At 43.2% G+C, this 20,517-nt stretch overlaps 1 protein-coding gene across 1 annotated transcript in view; it reads left to right on the top strand.

Annotated features, from left to right (window-relative positions):
- ELAPOR2 (endosome-lysosome associated apoptosis and autophagy regulator family member 2) overlaps positions 1-20,517 on the top strand; it is a 103,509-nt gene that overhangs the window by 57,376 nt on the left and 25,616 nt on the right. The window contains exons 3-9 of the mRNA XM_057422458.1: positions 8,509-8,704; positions 9,368-9,515; positions 12,184-12,270; positions 14,570-14,675; positions 15,312-15,464; positions 16,435-16,523; positions 19,681-19,861. Of these exons, the coding sequence (XP_057278441.1) occupies positions 8,509-8,704; positions 9,368-9,515; positions 12,184-12,270; positions 14,570-14,675; positions 15,312-15,464; positions 16,435-16,523; positions 19,681-19,861 (960 nt within the window). The remainder of the gene's footprint in view (positions 1-8,508; positions 8,705-9,367; positions 9,516-12,183; positions 12,271-14,569; positions 14,676-15,311; positions 15,465-16,434; positions 16,524-19,680; positions 19,862-20,517) is intronic.

Below are 20,517 nucleotides of genomic sequence, written 5' to 3'. Positions count from 1 at the left end.
TAAAGATGCATCTGCTCATTGTCAATTAGATTTGTATTTAGACAAATTCTGTGTAGTCTTTGTGCTAAAGAATTGGTTCTGCTGGAGTTTTACTTAGATGAAGACTTGAAAATACGGGGATAGGTGTTAGTAGTTCTTTCATGTTTACATTATTGCACTTGTGGATGTGAATGTACATACAAATACTCTCATGAGAATGGTGCTATTTATTACACAGTTACATTTATTTATGTTATCTCAAAATAGTTTGTTATGTACTCCAAATATTTTATCATCACTACAGTGTCATTGTCTTCATCAATGTCATGGATGCATGTCAGAACTATTTTTCATAGGGTTTAAATAAGTCAAGACTTACAGCCTCTTGAAGCAAACATGTGAATCCTGACAACTCATCAGAGAAGGTTTTTTTTTTCCTTTTTTATTTGACATTCTCTGAGGATTATTTTCTGGTCTTATTAATGGGCTTTTAAATGATTGGGATTTTGTTGTTTCAACTGAAGAGGGATAGTATGGTGACATTAGTGTAGCTCCTAGGACTAGGCATTTATCCATTCTCATTTTTTCTTATGGCTTGAAAGCAATGGATCTTGTCTTCATCGACCTTGATGCACTAATATCTTTTTTTCATTTTAGGTGACATTTAGATGTTGCTTCTTTGGGTGTTCAGCTTGAAAGAAACAATGAGGTCAAGCTATTAATGGCTGCTGGTGTTTAACCATGTCATTTAGATCTAGCATATGCACATAGATATACTTACGTAGGGTGACAGATGTGCTGTAGGAAAGTACTATTTTGAGGCAATGTTCAAAAATGTATTCAGAAGATCTCTTCTTTCATTCCTCCATCCTTGACAATTGCAACCTTGAATTGTTCATACTGATCTGCTCCTTCATTCTGATTAACACTTTGCATTCTCTCCCCTTTTTTGGATGTTTGTATGGTTCCCATGAAACTGCTCAACATACAAGAGTCACATGTGGAAGGTTGTTCTCTCAAACCTAAGTACCAAAATGTGGATTCTTAGTTGTCAAGTTATCAGCATTATTCTCAAAGCCAAAACACAGCACTGCACCAGCTACTAGGAAGAAAAATAACTGTCCCACCTGAAACCAGGACATTAGTGGGCATGAAATCCAGCGAATCTAAGAATATGCTGTAGATTTGGCCCTTGGCCTGTCATGATGTGTTACCTAGGAATTAATGATGTCTGACAGAGGAAAGCGTAATATGACTGCCTCAGGAGCCACCTCTGACAAGAACAGTGAGATGTGCAAGAAGTAGATTTCAAAGTAATGATCTTCATATGGTCACTTTTGCATGTATGGCTTGCAGGACTGGGCAACTCAGTTTTACCTGAGTCTCTTTTGTATCCCTAGGCAAGATTTTATGTCTTTTCTGAACGGAAAAGGAAAGGTTTTCCTGCTAGAGTGCACTGGGGAGAGGACTGCTCTGAGGAACACCATGAAGCTGAGGAATTAATGCAAGGCTGTCATGTAACAAAGACGTTTAGCCAGCAGTGGTGTGCGTGGCACAGTTTGAGGCTTGCTACTAAAAGGCTGTGATTTAGCAAACCACTCAAGCAGATGTTAATTCCTAGCCCTCATAGAGCATCCTGCTAATGCATGTTCCTAACTCAGGGAGGTGAGTCCTATTGATGGCGTTAAGTTTCTTGCCTGGATTGAGGCTTGAGGGTATATATTGCCATGGCATTTCTACCTGGAGGTTTTCCTGATGTGTATTGTTACCCTGAGAGAAACCCCAATTTCACTAATAATTTTTCTGTCTTTGCAGAAAAAGTCACACTGTTGGCTTTTTGAAGCACAGATTCTTTTAGGTAAATAGTTAAAAAAGCAGAAGAGTTTGCATTGAACCCACAGAGTTTAATTCCTGGAGAAGAGTTACCAGAAACTGCATATTGATGTGTGTAATGAGACTTCCAAGAGAGAGGTCGGCCTTTGTGTCTTTTGATGATTTCTTCACCCTACTGGTGTACATGATGTAATTAAATCAGTTAAACACAACTTCCTCTGAGTCACTGATTTCTCTTTCAACAGGAAAGCAGGTGGTAAGACCTTGAGATTTGCTATGGCTTGGTAGAGAGATGAGAGGGAAGCACTGTGTGTGTGCGTGCTGCACATGCAGAGGACATCTCAAATGGCATGAGAAGCCATTTACACTGACCTCTATGGTTTGCACCAACCTCTTTGATTGATTAGCAGTCAAAATAAGCCTGATAGAGTCAGTGAGGCCTTGAGAGCTACTCACTCATACCTTGAGGTATGTTTCCCAGTGCTGAGTCATAAAGATGGTTGGTGTAACACTGGCAGCAAATGTGCTTGCTAACCGCTTGGTGATCACTGCCTTCCTCCCCTCTGCACCACACTTTCATGAATGTATCGAGTATTCCCATTCCGCATCTCTCAGTGTCCAAATGGTGAAGTAAAAGTGATTGTAAAACTATCCTATGTGCTGGGCCAGCTGAGGAAAATGGCACTGGCCTGTCAGAGAGGTGCAATGGAAAAAGCGTTGCTCTATCTTGTAATTTCTTGGATAAAAGGAAAATAATTTACTTTTATGAAAAGGAAGGGGTCTCTTCTCCAGGTCGCAGCAGCTTTCAGTGTGATTACATTTTAAGCCTAAACAGCCTTGACAGACTTTTTTCTTAAATTAAGATTCAGTCTGGTTCCTGGTAACATGTTGGGATATAATGACTGAAGAAAACGAACATCAATTATTCACAGTCTATTGGAGAAGCCTTGTATAAATTATTCACAGAAGACATTCTGAAGCTGGCTGAGATTATAGGAAGCATTAATAATGAAGCAGTGATTTCCTCTTATCCCTTGGCTTTCTTTTTTTTTTTCCTCTCATCCCTTATTTTGGTTGGTCCTTGGTTCCATGTTGTGGGGACCCCGATGTCTCAGGGTATCTCTGAACAGATGCCTCTATGTGTTTGTCCTTGGCCACATCTTCCCCTCCAGGTTTATGGCATTTGTCTATTGAATCCAGCAGCTGTTCAAAGGAACAACTGTGTGATGCTGCCAACCTCATAATTCCTTTCTCAGCTATAGTTTTCACCTTTGCCCATGAGAAGCTGAGATAATTCAGCCCAGAGTCTTCCTGCAGGAGGTGGCAGTACCTCACCTGAATGCCAAGCAGTGGGGTTTTGAATGAACAACGTAGGAATGAAGTGGGAAAAGATGGAAAGCCAGTGTTTGAGATTATTTTTTGCTGTGTGTTTTCTCTGATTTGTAGAAGAATTGATCAATTTCTACCACCTTCTAATGGCAAAATCCAGTCCTGTGTCTTTCTTTAAATTATAATGTATTGAGAAGCAGGGAGACACAGAAGGATACACATGAACATGCACATGCTCAGTGGCAATAGAAGAGCTGAAATAGTTTTAGGTTATCATAAGTAAGAAATGTCTGGAGAAGAATGTCTGCTGAGAAGAGTGAATAGAAGTACTGGGTCCAAGTGGCATGGGATGGGAAGCTAGCTGAGGGAAGGTGTAAGACTGAGCAGCCAGTGCTGCATAAAGGAGGAAAGCAGTTGAATATATTATAGACTTGGTGTTGAAGGATGCAGGACATTGAGGGAGCTTTGGTTCTTCTTCTGGTGAAATAACAAATATTTTGATCCCTCTTACAGCATGGTAATATCTGGAAGAAATGATTCTATATGATTCTATGATATTCAACAGGAAGAAACACTCCAGAAGAAGGTTTTAGACCTTAGAGGGTCAAGTAGTCATATACATGTGAAGATCACAGCTGTTAGTCCAGCTGTGTTCGTGATAAGCCTGTCCTGACCCCCAGCGTCAGAAAGTTAAGCAATGTGAGACTGTGAGGGTGGGCTACTAGAAGAGAAATGTGCCAACTAACATTAACCCTAGTCCACCAAGATCACTAGAAGGCCACAGCTGTAAAAGTCAGAACAAGACCGTGGAACCTTCCAGTCAAAGGGCAAATGAGGCAAGCTTGTTTATGGTCTGTTTTGCCCTCTGGGGAGCTGTTTCCATGTCTGTAAAGTGACTGTAAAGTGCTATCAGATCTGTTATGTATTGCAAGCACTCCTTGGAAGTGGTTATGCAGTGAGCAGGGCTCCTGGTTTTAGGGTGCCTCATGTGTGTCCCAGGAGGGAGGTAAGATACCATCGCTCTCAACTCAGAGTTTTAAGAGCGGAGGGATTAATTAGATTCTCTAGTTTGAGCTTGCAGGCCATCAAAATGCATCCAGTTAGGCTGATATTGAGGCTGATAATTTGTATTTGGCATGAGCTTTCCTTCCATATGGTGTCCAGTTATAGCACAAATTACTTGAGAGAAAAGGGTCCATCGCATGCCATGACAGATTGTTCAGGCAATCAGTCATTCTTCCTCTTAAAAATGTGTGCATTATTTCCAGTGTGAATTTGTCTGGGTTCAGCTTCCAGAAGGTGGCAGTTCTCATGCAGTTCTCAGCTTGCTTAAAGAGTCCAGTGGGATCCTTTCTTTTCTCCCGCTGGAGGTGGTTACATATTACTCAAGTTGACTCTCACTCTTCTTTTGATAAACTAAACTAAGCATTAACTAAACTAAGCATTAAACTAAGATCTCTCCCTGCAAGACATTCTCCCTGATTTTAAAAGCATTTAACTCTTAAAAATGCCAAATCACAACTATATTAAGTATTAGAGGAATCTTCTTGCCTGCAATACGCGTGTTCCATCCTACACATCTCTACCTTCACCTGTAAACATATCCACAGATCTCATTAGTACCTTTTTGCACATGTTGACAGTAGAAGCTCCTGATGAATGGTGGGTTCACTCCGACCCTCAGGCTTGCTGCTCTCCAGGATACATCAGCCTTCTGCAGGCAGGGCCACACTCTGCCTTCAGTGGCTTGTCTTTAACTGGTTCTGTTAAAACACTCTGACTTTGAGTGAGCTCAGCCTTGACAGTAGCCTCTTTTCCACCAATTTTAATACTGCTTTTCTATTTGCTTGTAGGTTGTTGATAGAAATGTGGACAGCCGCCAAACTCAGTCCTGGGACAGGCAGAACTTCCCCTTTCCTCCCTGCTCAGGGATGGTTTCCCATCAACAGCCCGGTCTGAGATTTGTTACTCAGGCAGTTCTTAATCCATTTAAGATGTGCCTCACTAGTATTGTGCAGTACTACCTTCTTCATCAAAATGACAATACTTCTAATACGAAGTTAACCGTATTAGAAACCCTAAATCTATTACATCCACTCAGTCACCTTTATCAAGTGACTTGTAATCCTTTTAAAGAATGAAATGAGGTCTGTTTGACAAGGCTTATACAATGGTTTCCGTGGGTATTACTGTAGCTGTTGTTAATTTTTTATGAAGTAAATCCTTCTCTTTTGCATGCATATACGGATGTGTGTGACTGCCTTTGGCAGTATCTAACAGTATTTACAACATCTTTTGTGAGTAGACTGGTTGTCTGTACAAACCATACCATGTTTTATTTTAATTCTGTATTTACTTTAAGAAAGCTACAGCTTTAAATCACCAATGATTGCGTTGGCTTCAGTGGAGCTACTGAAGGCATTGGTGTACCCAGCACTGCTGTATCTTGTGCTGTTCCTAACTGCCTCTGAATGTGTTCTTCCAGTTTTAAAAATGCTCATGGTGGGGCAAGTCATGAAACCTTTTAATGTGTCTCACAGAAAGAAGATCAAATTCAGTCTTCACAGTGTGCCTTGCTCTGTGTAAGCTGGTGTGTAGCACCCAAACTGGTATTTGGAACGTGTAATAGGGAAGTTTGAAGTCAGGGAGGGACTGGGAATAGCAATGTCCAAACAGGATAAATAGTGTTGATACTGGAAAAGATTTTCAGGATTGCATATGTGATTTAGCAGCTTTAGTTCTGTTTTCTGAAACTGGGTATCTTAATAGAGATGTTTTCTCTGAAAATTAAGCATCAAAGGCTTAGACAAATGGGTTCTGGGACTGGGGTCAAATGGTGTTCACAAAGGCTACCTCTAAACCAGGAGACTAATTGTTCCTCTGGAATCTGAAGCAAGAGGGAGAGTTTAGTGGAAAACAAATCAGAGCACACACCTAAAATGCATGATTTAGATTCCTGAAACTTCACATTCCACCTTAACCTCCTATGAGTGGTGATGCTGCCCTTCCTTTGAGAGCATCCTGCATGACAACCTCACAAGCACTGTGGTGCTGCTGTAATCTCAATCATTTCTGTGGACAGATAGTCGCTTTGGATCTGTGCTCAGCTATGTCTTAATGAGGTGGAGCAGCCATTATCAAGTTGAAGCTCCAGTGCCCTGGGATGGATCATCTGTCTGTGCCCTGTCCCCTGCAAGTGCCCCTGGCCCATTGCAGGAGACATCTGCTCTGTAGCATCCCTCTGGGCACAGCCACAATCTGCCCATCTCTGGCTAGGATAGACTCCTGAATTGATGCTGTTTAGATTAAAGAGTGTTTGTCCTGGTCTTTGGTCAGCCCTGTTGCTGGAAGAGCAAGCTGCATGGCACTAGAAGAGGAGACCATCTCCGTGCTCATCACACACCTTGTTTCCCTTCATCCCCTTCCAGCCACTGCTGACCACATGGAATGAGACGAGACGATGCATCTGTTCCAATGTTGAAAGTAGTTCGTGTTGCCATTAGGCATGTTTAGCCCCAAATTGAACTTGGCAAGCAGCTGGCATACTCAGGGCTAGTTTGCTTGCAGATGCGTGTGTTTTGATGGGAAATGCTGCTGCTTTTGAAATACAGTTGTTAGGAAAGGGAAAGGAGGTAATTTCCCATCTAAATAAGACTCATCTCTGACCTGGAAGATGAGCCATGGATGGCGGTGTCCTGCATGGTATCCTGCCTGATCTGTTCAACTCTTTTTATTCTCTGAAATGATCAGGCTGCAAGGAGTTAAAAGGTATCAGTTCAGTTAAAACAATAATCTGTGCTCAAGCTCACTGCATTTGAGGAGGAAGCTCTACTGCCTTCTGCATCTTCATTACGGCAGCAAATCACTCGCAGTTACTGAATCTTTATTACAAATTCACTAATCTGGAACGTGTGGTTAGGCATCACTCTCCCATTTTTTGCTATTTAGCTTTCTTAAAAAAGGATGTTGAAACTGTTAAAGAATTCAAATATGTTATGGAGAGCTTGCTTTTTTACTTCCCTTCCTCATGGCTTCTTCTTTCCCTTCAAAAGAGAAAAAGAAAGCAGGATAATATATATTTTTATATATATATATATATATATATATGTAAAATAATGCTGCAGCAGTGCGTCAGGACACCTTCATGCATTTAGGAAAGAAGTTGTACAATGTGTGGTCTCAGTTCAGATGCACGGGGAAGTGCTTCTATTTCTCTCCAGGTCTCTGAAGAAAGCTTCCTTACCAACTCCAGCTGCCAATACAGCCTATGGCTTGAGCTGGGTCACAAAGGGACCCCAGTAGGATGTTAGCTGCGTTGTGTATCATGTGCTACTGCCTACAAAGCACCATTTGCCCCATCTGAGGGTGGATTTTTTGCCTGTCTGTCAGTCTTTTACAGATATCCATTGCAGTAGGATTTCTGTGTGCATTCCTGCCGCAGCACTCATCCCCATCCTGCCCTCTTTCCTTCTTGGTCCATCACCAGTGAGCCAAAAGGTTAGAAAACCAGATTTGTTGGCTTGAAGTCCACTGGTTCAAATTCAAAGTATGGTGATATGACCGAGAGAGGAAAATGACCCTTGGCAGATCTTTCCAGCAAAATGGGCCATTATCTACATTCCAGTGCTGCCCATCAAGGGCAATTACACAAAGAAGTGCTGTGGGCACTGGCACAGAAATGGGAACCTGAACTACAGCTAGATTCAGATGGAAATTGGTGTTAAGAAGCCATGACTTTACTATAAAGTCCTTACAATGAAGTACTTTCTGCAGTTAGGTAAACATCAGCACATCTATGGAACCTGTATGCTGGGACTTCAGTGGGTGTCAGTTCTTTTGGACCAGTTTCATCACTTTGCCTAGCAGTCTCTCCTACAGTTTCTCAGCCCAGTGACTTCACACCTCCCAAAGGGAGTGTATGAAATACCTGTTACCACATAATGTGGCATGTCTGGAACAGTAAAAAATCCCACTGTTTCATGGGATGCGATTTGTGTGCATTGCTCTGGATCCTGCTTTGGCTAGACCGTCAAAGTTAAGTTAAAAAGCAATATAGGAAATACTGTGTGCTGAAGAAAGCTCTCATTTGCCTTCTATCGGGGATGTTCAGCCTTAAAGGGGGCTAAAATCTTGTTTTGCCAGCAGAGACAAGCTGCAAATCAGGAGCCATCATTTGGGATTTGGGATCATGCACTGGTGAGCATCTCAATTTTGCAGGCAGTGTTGTTGTGTTCCTGGGATTGGGGCATTCCTATTTGGTTCCCTTAAGTGTCGGTTCACTCTCAAATAATTGAGCAGCAAAAGATTAATGGAAATTAATAGGGATTAATTTGTCCATTCACATGTTGCCAACGATTGTATCCCCAGCTTTCTCCTGTGCCTCTGGTGAGTACCTGGAGTTGAAGAACCAGGCATGCAGCAAATGTGCAGAGGGGACCTACTCGCTGGGCAGTGGGATCAAGTTTGATGAGTGGGATGAGCTGCCAACAGGATTCTCCAATGTGGCGACATTCATGGACACGGCGGTTGGCTCAGCAGAGAATAAAGCTGACAGCTGCAACAAGTAAGAAGTGCCGTTAGCATCTGGGTGAGGCAGCCGTGGGTAAACCTGAGGCAGCTCAGCAGCACAAAGCCAACTTAATGACATATCTAAGGTCTCCAGAGGGTAACAAGCTCTACTGATGGCAAACAAGAGTGGCTAGGAAGTGAAATCTGTAGCCATCTCTTTGCTGTCATCGTGGTCTCCTTGGGCTCATCAGCAGCTACTGAGTCTAAGACCAGCCTGAGGCAGCTCTCATTTGTAGCTGGAGAGCACCAGGGTCATAGTATAGTAAATGTGGCTAAAAGGCAATTTCACAGCCTATTTAGAGACTCATGGTGGTTGCTGAAGGCTGTTTCTGAGTGTAATTGAAAGTATATTGAACCTGTGGATAATAAACCTTTCATATGTTGGTTGGGTCCTACATTTCTAGTACTATATTTTCCATGCTTAGTTTTAATGAAAAGTATTATATTTATATGAAAAACAAATGGGACTCCAGTAATAAAGTTATAAATTCACTGCCATTAGCTGTAGGATTTTGGCTTCTTTATTGAATAATAGAAAAAAGTATATTAAGTATATATAAAATATACAAAGTATATCTATATAAGTAGATTAAGTATAAGAAAAGTCTCCTAAGGGTCTGTGATCTCAGCTGAGGCTCATTTTGTTTATGTTCATCAGCTCTTCATGGACACCTCGAGGGAACTACATAGAGTCGAACAGGGATGATTGTACAGTTTCTCTCATCTACGCTGTGCACCTGAAGAAATCGGGTTCTGTCTTCTTCGAATACCAGTATATTGACAACAACATCTTCTTTGAGTTTTTTGTAAGACCCTTTATATGGTGAATCCAACCTATCTACCATGTGCTGGGATTTTTCCATTAGGGGTCATGACTGTCCCTGTTAGTCCAGCCTTTTACAGGGCAGCTGTTGATGATAGAAGCATCAGTTTGAGACTGTTTGACTTGAGATGCCTTTGAAGGGCCTTGACATTCAAAAAGACTTCTTCCAAGGTAGACATACAGAACCTGAGGTGCTCCAAGACATGAGTCTTTAGCTTTAGTTTTAGGTCAATTTGGGTCACAGCAATTAAGATGAAAAGAAAAGCAGGAGAAGAGACAAAAGTGTGATCCTTAAAAACAATCAAAACAACAATTCTCCAAAGAGATTTAGGAGTAAAAATTCAGAGGATTTTCAGTAGGAATTAGGCTCTAAGGATGTGTCTATGCTGTGAAATGGAGGGGCTGGGCATCGTTACTTCTGAAATGGGAGCAGCCTGGCTGGGCTTACACCATGCTCTACCCAAGTTACTAAACCAGTCTGATCAGCAGTGACTGGAATGGGAAAGGCAACCTCGCTCTGCCCAGGTGGGTGGTCTGGCTGGGATCCAGGGCGCTGGAGCGTCCCCACCACCAGGCTCTGCATCGTGTGTAGATGCCCCATGTTAGGAGATGCTTTGGAAGGTTCTGCCAACACCTGCATTGCTTTCCTTGGCATGTTGTTGTTCCTGTGGCATGTCCCATATCTACTATTTGGGACAGAAAAAAAACTAACAGGGATTCAACTCAGAGCAGGAGATGACTGTGAATTTTCAGTCTGCTCTGTTACTGCCTCTGTATCTGTCTGGTGAGCTCTGGTTTTCATCTGGAAAGCATAGCTTATGGTACCTCACAGGAGTGAGAAGCCTTAGCTGATGTTGGTTAATATTTCTTGAAGCCTGGTGATAGTGCAAATTATCCTTATCCTTAGTAGAGATGGGAAAGGAAGACAAAAATAACCTGCTGGAGGCACCTTCTTACTGCTACATCAGTGCAATAGTCTGTTGTTGCACTATGATAAAGACAGTGCAGGCAATATTATTTAGCCATTTCAGGTTAGACTATCCTGTCTTCTTCATGGGGAGAAGGCGGCAAATATATTTTCTGCTGTCAGATGAATGTACCGGGATTCTGAATCCTAGCTCTGGTTGCTTGACTGACTGATCTGCTCCTGCAGTGAGCAAATATTGTTTCTCTGAGCACTAGCTTTGAAATTGGCTTTTTAATTATTATTTTTATCCATATCCCACTCATCCACCTCCTTAAATTTATCATTCCTTGTTCAAGAAGCAGTGAGTGGTGCAGTCCTTATAGAAATGCCCATGCAAATAATTCCTAGTCAGCCAGAGTATTTCGGGGAGTTTCCTGAAAATATTGAGGTTTATTTTATGGTTAAATAAACCATATTTTACACTCCTCTAAAAGTCCATTTTTTTTTTTCTCCAGCATGTCTTTGTGCTTAAATATATTTAACAGCAACTCTAGCTCTGGATAGTAGCATTTCCATGGCAGCGGCTTGCTGGGAAATGACAAAGTCTTTGGGCTTTTGAGGCGCAAGTGGCTGCACTGCTGATGTGAGGTTAGAGAGGAGATGTCCTCAAACTGGGAAGCAAGTGTGGATGCTTCTTATTAGATACTCACTGCATCTGCAGCCTGCCCTTCCCAGGCTCTTTTTACATACTGAAGCCCTTTACACTTTATAAGAAGAGATTATATATTCTTATCTTGTTTCTGCAGATGGGAACTGCAGCACAAAGATGCTGGAGCTCAGACTGTGCAAGATAATTAGGTATCTACCTTGTACTTAGGTGCTTCTTCTCACCTCTTTTCCTCAGTGCTGTTGATATAGGTGGGAATTAAGAGCACAGATGCTTTGGAGGATGTGGGGTTATGTGACTTGTTTCAGACTTAACATGGAACAACTTTGAGGAGAATGCTTGAGCCCAGGTCTTCTGAAAGGGCTGAACTGGCCTTTCTCCCTGGTTGGAATAAAGCTGAGTAATTGAACTTGTCCTCAAAGGGACTTGATACTGCTTATTCAGAGATGACAGTTTCAAGATGAAAGAATTTGACCACTGTGAAGGTATTCACCAAATCCTACTGAGCTGTGCTGGACCTGGGCAAGGGTCAGTCAGCCTCACATTTCTGCCAGGGCAGACTCCCCATGGCATATTGACTCCCCCTTGATCAGGTCACTCTCATCCCTAGTGAGGTCGGGTGGTAGGGAACCAAAGACATAGCAGATATTTGCTGCAGAGAAAGCAGTTTGTCTTCCAGCTTTGGTCCATCCACTTCTACCTCCCTGTAACTTAGAAGCCCATGGCCTCCAGATTTTGCAGAACTGGGTCTTGGTGGGCTCAGGGGAAGAAGGCAGCCAAAACAAGGTACTCAGCATCCAAGTCTGACCTCAAACCGAGAAGATAAGGCTGAGATCTTATCCTCCTGCTCTTCTTTCCATCTGCATCAGAAGTGGTCACAGTGGAGACATTGTTAAGCTGCTATCAGGTTTTGAAATTTGGGGTGGGGTTTTTGTATTTCCACAAGTAAGGCAGCTCTGTCCTATATAAGTAGACAAGAGGAACAAAGCTAAATCTTATCATTCCCAGCCAGCAGTCATTACACTGATAGGGGTATGTGCCTGATTGTGGTCATTGATCTTGTGTTTTTATTAACAGATACAAAATGATCAGTGCAAAGAGATGGAGTCCACAGCAGACAAGTGGGTGAAGCTAACAGACAACGGGGAATGGGGCTCTCATTCTGTAAGTGAGCAAAAAGTTCCTTCATGAAGCCTTTTTCCAGTACTAAATGTCTTCGATCTCTTCTGAGCAGATAGCAAACCAGGACCAGACACTGTGAATGCATTTGAAGGAGAACAGCTTTCTTAGTACTGAGGGCAAAGCCACCGAGATCTCTAAGGGGCTGCTCCCAAAGCAAATGATACAGATGCAAGACTTTATATTGATTTCCCAGGGCTTTAAATCAAGTGCTTTATGAGGTTAAATAGATTTATGGAAATCTGCATGCCAGAGTCACTCTGCATGATTGTAATTGAAATCTTCTACAACAGTTGTTTGCTCATGAGAACACAAATTACTCTCTGTTGCTCAGCAGAGCGGTGTGTGTATGTGAAGGCAGATAAGATGGGCATTTTACTCCCAAGTGTGTGTAGAATAGTTGGACTGCACCCAGCTTGTGCTCCGTGGTGGATTACTGGGCTGGAAAGCAAGCTGACAGCACCAGGGTGGCTGCTGCAGCTCTGATATGAGCATGTCCACATTGGGAGCAGCAGCACTTTGGCTGGCTTGTGACCCAGCTAGCTGAGTTTGCTTGGTGCACACCAACTCATTAGCTCATGGTGATGCTTGGCTTCCACTGCACTATCATACCCTAATTCCCAAAGCCAGCCATAGGTGACATTGTGCCAGAAGAAAAATGCTCCTTGCGGGCATAGACAGCAGCCTGGTCTCTGTTTGCCATGGTCTGCTTAGCCTCCTGGAGAAGAAACCATATTCCAGTGCCAGCTCTGGTTGTCAGTGCCTGTTGGCTCAGGTGCAAACCCATGAGAGTCACATCAGGAAGCAGGAGAGCTGGGTGAGGAGAGGTGAGTGACACAGGTTGAGAGGTAGATCCAAGGCCAGGGCATCAACTTCGGTGAACTGAGAGGTGTAACACTGTCTGCATGGGCGATGATGCCATCTGGTATCATCATCTGGGATGTTCTATTGGCTATGAGGGTTGCTTGGATGCCTGGATGAAATGTAGACGCATGACCCAGGTGAGATGCATGTTCTGTCTCTCCTCAAGGCTTTTTTCTGCACTGCAAGTCATGTCACGGTGACTTCTCTGAGCCCAGTTTTCCAGCTACTTCAGCCCTTGCTTTCAGCATCTTGGTCCTGATCACCAGAGCTGATATTGGGTATCTCTACACCACATAATGAGATGTTTGGTTCAATACGGTCCCAGTTCTGCTGTTACCTGTGGTAACCCAGCCCCCATGGATAGTAGCTGTTTAGGGAGTGGAAGTTGCAACATGCTATATTTCCACTTTGCTGATTTTTTTGGACTGTATTATGAGTGAACAAAACCTGTGGTCCTGCCAGGCCTGATGTAAATCTCATTATCCTGAACCCTTATGCTAGAACAGTTTATCCCTCTCCTTGTATGAAAACACAGGACCTTCAGGCCAGTATCACTGTGTTGGCAGTAGGCATCTTGTACTGGACTAGTAGATATGGCACAGCTTTGCAGGCCAGGCAGGATCTTGGTGAACCTGCTTCTTACAGTGAATAGAGTGATACTGAGGTTACAGAAGCCAATGGGCAGCAGCAGTGCTGCTGGAAGAAGTGGTCCTACCTTCTTCCTGATCCTTATCCCAGCCATAGTGCCACCAATCCACTACCCTTCCTGTGCAGCCCAGGAATCATGCAGCCACTTGCTGAATCACGCTGTCAAGACAAGTAGGTCAAGGCAGTTGGAAACTGGGTTGTTCTCTGCATCTTATATGCTGTTCAGGGTCAGAAGTGAGCAGGAAGGATGGGACTGCTGCTGGGGGGATTTGTGGTTTGTGCCTGGCTGACTGATCATGATGCTGTGGTGTTAGATGCAGGCAGACCTTTATAAAGCTTATAAACTGGAATTTTGAACTTTGGGTCGAGTTGGGTTTCTTTATAAAAGTGTATCTCAAGGCTTTAAAAACAAACTGATTTGCTGTATCTGAACATAAAGCTAAAGATTAAAGCTCCTGAGTGCCAGGGGTAGCTGGATAAAAGCAGGAACAGCTTTTTCCCAGTTCTGCTCACAGCAAGGTCAGAAACAGCTCTTGGTGTTTTTCCACAAAACTGGGGTGTTGAGAAGCTCCTTTATAAAGCACACTTTCACACTCCTCAATGTCTCTGCAGCATCTGCCTAGCTGTCTTCCCATTACTTCTTGACTCACTAAGCAGCTTAGGAAAAGCCAGGATTGCTGCTAGGATGCAAGAAATCTGAGTAATGGAAGTAAGAAATAAAACAGCTTCTTGGTGAGGGGATGTCTGCTAACTGCTGTGGGTGTTGTTGCAGGTATCTCTGAAATCGGGTAGCAATATATTATACTGGAGAACAACAGGGATTCTCATGGGGTCCAAAGTAGTAAAACCAGTTCTGGTGAAAAACATCACAATTGAAGGTAAGTGATATTTGCCTTTAAGGTCTTATCTTGTTCTTTCATCACAGTGTTTGCTAAATACTATTTCTACTGGAGTGCCTACAGTACCAGAGTGTCTTTTTTTAAGCCCCTTGTCCTCTGTCTTGTCCTCTAAAGTGTAGAAAAAAGAACAGCAAAACTTCAGTTTCAGGCATAAGGCTAGAAGATAATTTAACTGGTAAATGGTGCCTTCTACTGGAGAAGACTGGCTTAGCAAATAAATAGAGGAAAAAGAATGCACCAGTTTTCTTTAGTATAGAAAAACCATGCTTATTGGTAAGCCTCTCAACAGTGATATATGGATATATAAAAATATGTCATAAAAGTGACTGTTAAATTACTATTTAAAGAATTTAATTAATCTGGGATTGCTGTTTTGGTCCTGTGTGTAATCAAAGTTGGGAATGTCATATAAGGTTCTTACATGGGTCAGGCTTGCATTGAGGAGCAAAGACCTACATTATGAGTCAGCAAAGCCAAAGTGTCTAAAGGGAGTCGTGAAAGTCTGTGATTTTGAAGCTGTGCTATGCAGCTGGCTTGCTTTCCTCCATAAACAGGTGGGCAGTAGTTACAGAGCATACTCCTATTTCAGTGCTTTACCTGTAATTTATCTTACAGGAGTTGCATATACATCTGAATGCTTCGCATGCAAGCCTGGTACCTTCAGTGACAAACCAGGTTCATCTGGCTGCCAGGTGTGTCCGAGAAACACTTATTCTGAGAAAGGAGCTAAAGAATGCACCAAATGTAAAGAAGAAATGTATTATGCAGGTACATAAATCAGATGGGTTAAGCAAAACCAGGAGAGCATCTTAAGGTCCTTTCCAGCCTTAACTATCCTATGATTTTATGATTCTACATGCTGTTTCTATGTGCAGAGTGAGAATGCTTTTATCCAACAATCAGATTTAGTCTCCAGTTGGCAAAGGGCACCAGTAGAGGGCACAAATATATATAATGGGCCATAGCCTATCTTGGCTCAGCTAATCTCTAGTAACGTGAAGGGATGGAGAGCTCTATGACCTTGAATGGAACAGGTCTTCTGCAGGATAATAATAGTCATGCTGTGCCCTCTCGTGGTAATCTGTGTTATCCGTTGGCAATGACCTGAATTGGCTTCATCGCTGCTTTCACACTTGTCATGTTTCAAGGGATCTCCTTTCCAGATCCTTTCCTGGCTTGTCCCTGCCTCCTGAGTGGTTGGAAGATGTGGCAATCTAGTTGAAAATTCTAGTCCCCAAAGTCCTCTCCATTCCCAGCTGTGGTTAGCTGGTGATCACCAAATAACATGGACATAATCCATTTTTCATGGTCAAAATGTCTTTAGTTTTTTTCCTTGTAGTTGTTTCATGAGAAAGGCTCTGAAGAATCAGCTACTGACTCAGATTATGGCAAATGCTTGGGGACCTGTGCCTGTGCTCAACATGGAAATGCTGCAAAAATAGCCAGGGCAAGGAAAAATTGGGCCAGTGTTGTAAGGAAGTTTCTAATAGGTTAAAGTGGTTTTGTTCCTTATCAAGTGAGAACATACTCCCATGCTTGGCAAACAACACAAATTACTGGTAGAAGGTGAAGGGGTGGAGTGAGGATTTGGGTGAGTCCCTGATTGTACCAAATCAATGAATTTCAGTGTGACAGCACAAGCATAGCTGGTATGTTCCCTGCTTTCCCACTGCAGTTCAGTGGAAGGTTCATGTGGACTCCATTAAGTAACATCCCTTTCCTCATCCTTTCCTTTTAGATGAGGGATCCAGTGCATGTATAGAACGTCCCCCATGCACAAACAAAGACTTTTTCCAGATCCATACTCCGTGTGATAAGGAAGGAAAAGTAAGTAGAAGGCATGATCCTACTTTTAAGCTCATTGAGCTGTGATCTCTTGATTTGAAAGCAAGGCAGGGTTTCTAGGAAACTCACAACTGCTTTCTCAGTTTTGCTTCCAGCATTGAATCTCTCTGAGGCTTTGGGCTTGTCCTTTAGCTGCCTTCTCTGCATTATTTATTCGTCTGTAAGAATCTGCCTGTCATGGGTCTGCTTAAGGGATCCGCTGTTGTGAAGTGCTAAGCTCCTTGCATTTGTGATTAATCTAAGTGGGTCACTGGTGCTACCTCCACACCAAAAAAAGCCAGGGTTAGAGCACAGGGTGAAGCACTGTCCCAGAATAAGCCCTATAGTTTAGTGGTTTCCTGGTGTATGTGTCACAGGCTTGTGACAACTTGCCCTGTGCCAGCAATGGCCAGGCATGTTTCAGGTGCTACCGTGGCACAGGAGCATTGGACATGATTATTACCTGTTTTAGGTGGAAGAGTGTTTGGCTGCAGAGTTATGATGAGTATCATGTCCCTTAATTTTAGCATCAAAGAAATAATGGTATATACATAGCCTGGGAGTATTTGTGTGCAGCAGCAGCGCTTGCTGCTAATAGCATGCTTGCCTCATGGGGTGCCTTGAAACATCTGGACTTTCAGTAGATTGTTTCATCCAGAGATCTTGGATCCACTGGGACTCTCATAGAGGAGCCTGCTAGTGGAGCAGCCTGGCTTTGGAGCTATCTGCCCTTTGTGCCAGCAGGCAAATGGGAATTTTGGTGTGATTTGAATGAAGGATCTACTTATTGGGATGTGGAGCCCACAGAGGTGTGGACACCTACTCGGGCCTCTTTTCTTCCATTTCTGATCTCTCTTAGATCTAGATGGGGTGGCAAGTAGTCAGAAACCATAGCCCGTGTAGGTTGCTTGCCTATATTTGCTGGCAAGATGAAGTATTTTGGAGTTTCCTGGTCAGGCAGTTCATGTGCTTTAATAACGAAGCATCAGTGAGTTTAGCCCCAGAGCTGGCAGCCTGTACATCTTGGTCTTGACTCACTGATTCTTGCTCTGTTAATTGCCTGTAATTAGCAGCAATGTTCAATGCTACACCCCCAGGTAATGCTTTAATTGCAGCCTCCTGTGGATTTCCCTGTCACTGCTCTGTGCAATTCAAAGCTTCCTGGCATTGAATAGGTTCCTACTGTTGACCCTCTTCTTTCCTCCTCTGTGGCCTTTCCCTTAGAGATGGGCATCATCAGAATACAAAGTGTGTCTTTCTGCAGACACCCTTTATATTCCAGTCGCAACAACATACGCTATAAACACATAGATACTAGTTGGGGTTTCAGGACTGCTTTCACCATTTAGTGCTCTGCGCCTCTGGAGAGTGGTCCAGGTTTGCTGTACTCCCCAGCCATCTCTCCACATGATGCAGCTCAATGAGAAGCCCTGACTCTGCAGCTCATCTTCAGGGGAATAGTGGCCACAAAGCTCCAACCTAAAGGCCTATTGATCCATGGCTCACTAAAATTAGCCACGTTTTTTACTGGAGTTAAGATTGCTGTCTCCTTCCTGCTGCCCCACTCCATGTATAGAAGGGGCCTCAGGAGATTCAGGCTCTGGACTCCTGTTGGCTTTATTTGACCTACTGCACTGAAAATACTAGTCTTAGAAACCCTCACTTGTGTGGCTATGGACACTCTCTGACCCTTTCCTCTCTGCTCAGATGCAGTAGGATTGCTTTAACATGTATAGCGTGTCTGGGCTCTGGGCAGCCACACAGGTACTTTGTCAGCTCTTGGGCCTTTTTACTTGAAGTGATGTGCCCCCTTATGCTGCTGTAGCATTTCTGGAGCAATACTCCAGAAAATCCTCTAAGTGTCCAGGAGCAGCAAGGGTCCATAAAGGGCAGATGCCACTCTGACAGCAGGAGCAGTCCCACAGTACCTGATCAAAGCAGACCTACATTCAGCCAAGGTTGCCCTCAGACAAGTCCATAGTAATGAAGCTTGACCCATGTCAAGCTGGGACATCAAGCCCATGGGTCAGTTAGGATGTGGGTCAACCAAGGTACATGACCTGGTTGCAACACAGTGCAAGCAGGGACAAAGGGTGAGAGCCTCTGCTTAGTTGCAGCTCTCGGGAGCTGAGGGCAGAGCCTGCACTGAGGCTCCTTTCAGCTTTTCTTCAAGCAGTTTCAAAGACGATCAATACCTCCTGAACAGCTCTGTGTTATCACAGGGCTAACCTTGGGCGCAAGCACTTCATGCCCAGCATGGCAGGTTCATGTGCTCAGGGCCCTGTATCAGATTCATAAGGTCAAATCTCCTCTCCAAGTTCTGTACCTTTGCCTCTGGCCTCAAGGGTCCCTGACTGTGCTGCTGAGACCAAAGGGTAGAAGATTCCAGAGCAGGAGTTCTACCAGGTTAAAGTCCAGCCAGTTGGGTTTCTTGGCTCTTGAACTCGTCTTATTTTTACCTTGAGTTATTAAAAGCTTTCAGTGATAAACCCAAAATCAGATGAAATTTTAAACTCAACTTTACAGGTGATACCTCTCACCTAAGACAGAAAACTTGGCTCCTGAGACAAAGGTAATGACAGAGAGGTGACAGTGTTGTGTGTAGTAATGCTGAGGACTGACTCATGTAAGTGTTCTTAAACTCCTTATGTGCTGTGGAGGTACTAGAACAGGGTTGAGAGAGCTCCTGTGTGGTTTTGGCCTTTTCTCAGTAGTGAAAATGGCTGGAGAGAAATTGAGAACTTGTCAAAGAACATGCCAGTATGGAGAAAAAAATGCAAAACTTGTGGTGTTCTGTGCTAAAAGGTTCATTCCCAATAAAGGGATTTTAGAATGCAGTTATGTTTTGGGTTCCTATGGATAAAACGCAGAGATTTCTTATGCAGATGTTAGAATTATTTATCTGACATTCCTCAGAAATATTTTCATGGGAAAATCCAAAAGATAAATAAGAATGAAGAGTAGTAATTGTTTAAAGCTTCACATTTTTGCTTTGCTTTTAAGGTCTGATATCTTGAGTGTACCCTGGATGTACAAAGTCTGGTTTTGGCCTAAAACACTGGGAATACCCTAATTTTATTTACAATGGGGACCTTGATTGGTGCATCAAGTCCTCAAGCTTCATAGCACACTGTCTGAGCTCAGTGTCTTCTCCTTCCAGACTCAGATCATGTACAAATGGATTGAACCCAAGATCTGCAGAGAGGATCTCCCTGATGCACTGACCCTCCCTCCTTCCGGAGAGAGGAAGGATTGTCCACCCTGCAATCCTGGCTTTTACAGCAATGCCTCCTCTTCCTGCACTCCTTGCCCACCAGGCACATTTTCAGATGGGACACAGGGTAGGAGCCCCAAAAAAAACCCTTCTTGTGTCCCCAGGATCAGTTGTTTGCTTACTTGTGACTTAGCTTAATGACACAGCATCATAAGCCAGAGTTCATTTTGTGTAAAATATTAAATAACATTGAAGAGAGGGAGCTGGATATCTGTTTTCTCTCTGAAGTCCATTCTTATCAGGGGTTGCTGCTCTAAGATGACCTGCTGTGCTTTGAATGCATTTCTTGGCTGATAAAAACATCCTGAGGGTTATTTTAAGGGATTCTGAGAAGGGAATCAGAACTTTTACAGTCAGTAATTCTTCCTCACCCATTCTCCTGTCCATGCCAAGTTCTTCTCTGTAAAACCTCATTTTAAGCACTGTCACATGAGTACGCTGGCAGCATTCTCTAGCCTAAAACCTGGCTTGTTGATTCTGAGATGTGTTTGCCCAGTGGCCACCTACAGCATTTTGTGTGAACACTCGTTTACCAGTATGATCAAACCTGCAGCTGAAGCTGTTAAAAGGGAAGTGTTGCTTAGGGCATCAGTTGCAGATTACTTACCACAAAGATACGATGCACAGTTTATAAAATGCTGGTCTTGTTTCCACTCCTCTGCTGCTAATAAGTCTTTGTTTAATTATAAAGGAATTTATTATTTTTTTTTGCTTACTACTTGC

The sequence above is a fragment of the Pezoporus wallicus genome, unplaced genomic scaffold (genome assembly GCF_028554395.1).
Source record: "Pezoporus wallicus isolate ANWC-B61680 ecotype Strahan unplaced genomic scaffold, APGP_CSIRO_Pwel_v1 contig_3058, whole genome shotgun sequence".
Taxonomy (NCBI): Eukaryota; Metazoa; Chordata; class Aves; order Psittaciformes; family Psittacidae; genus Pezoporus; species Pezoporus wallicus.
This window is presented reverse-complemented; position numbering and strand designations above follow the sequence as displayed.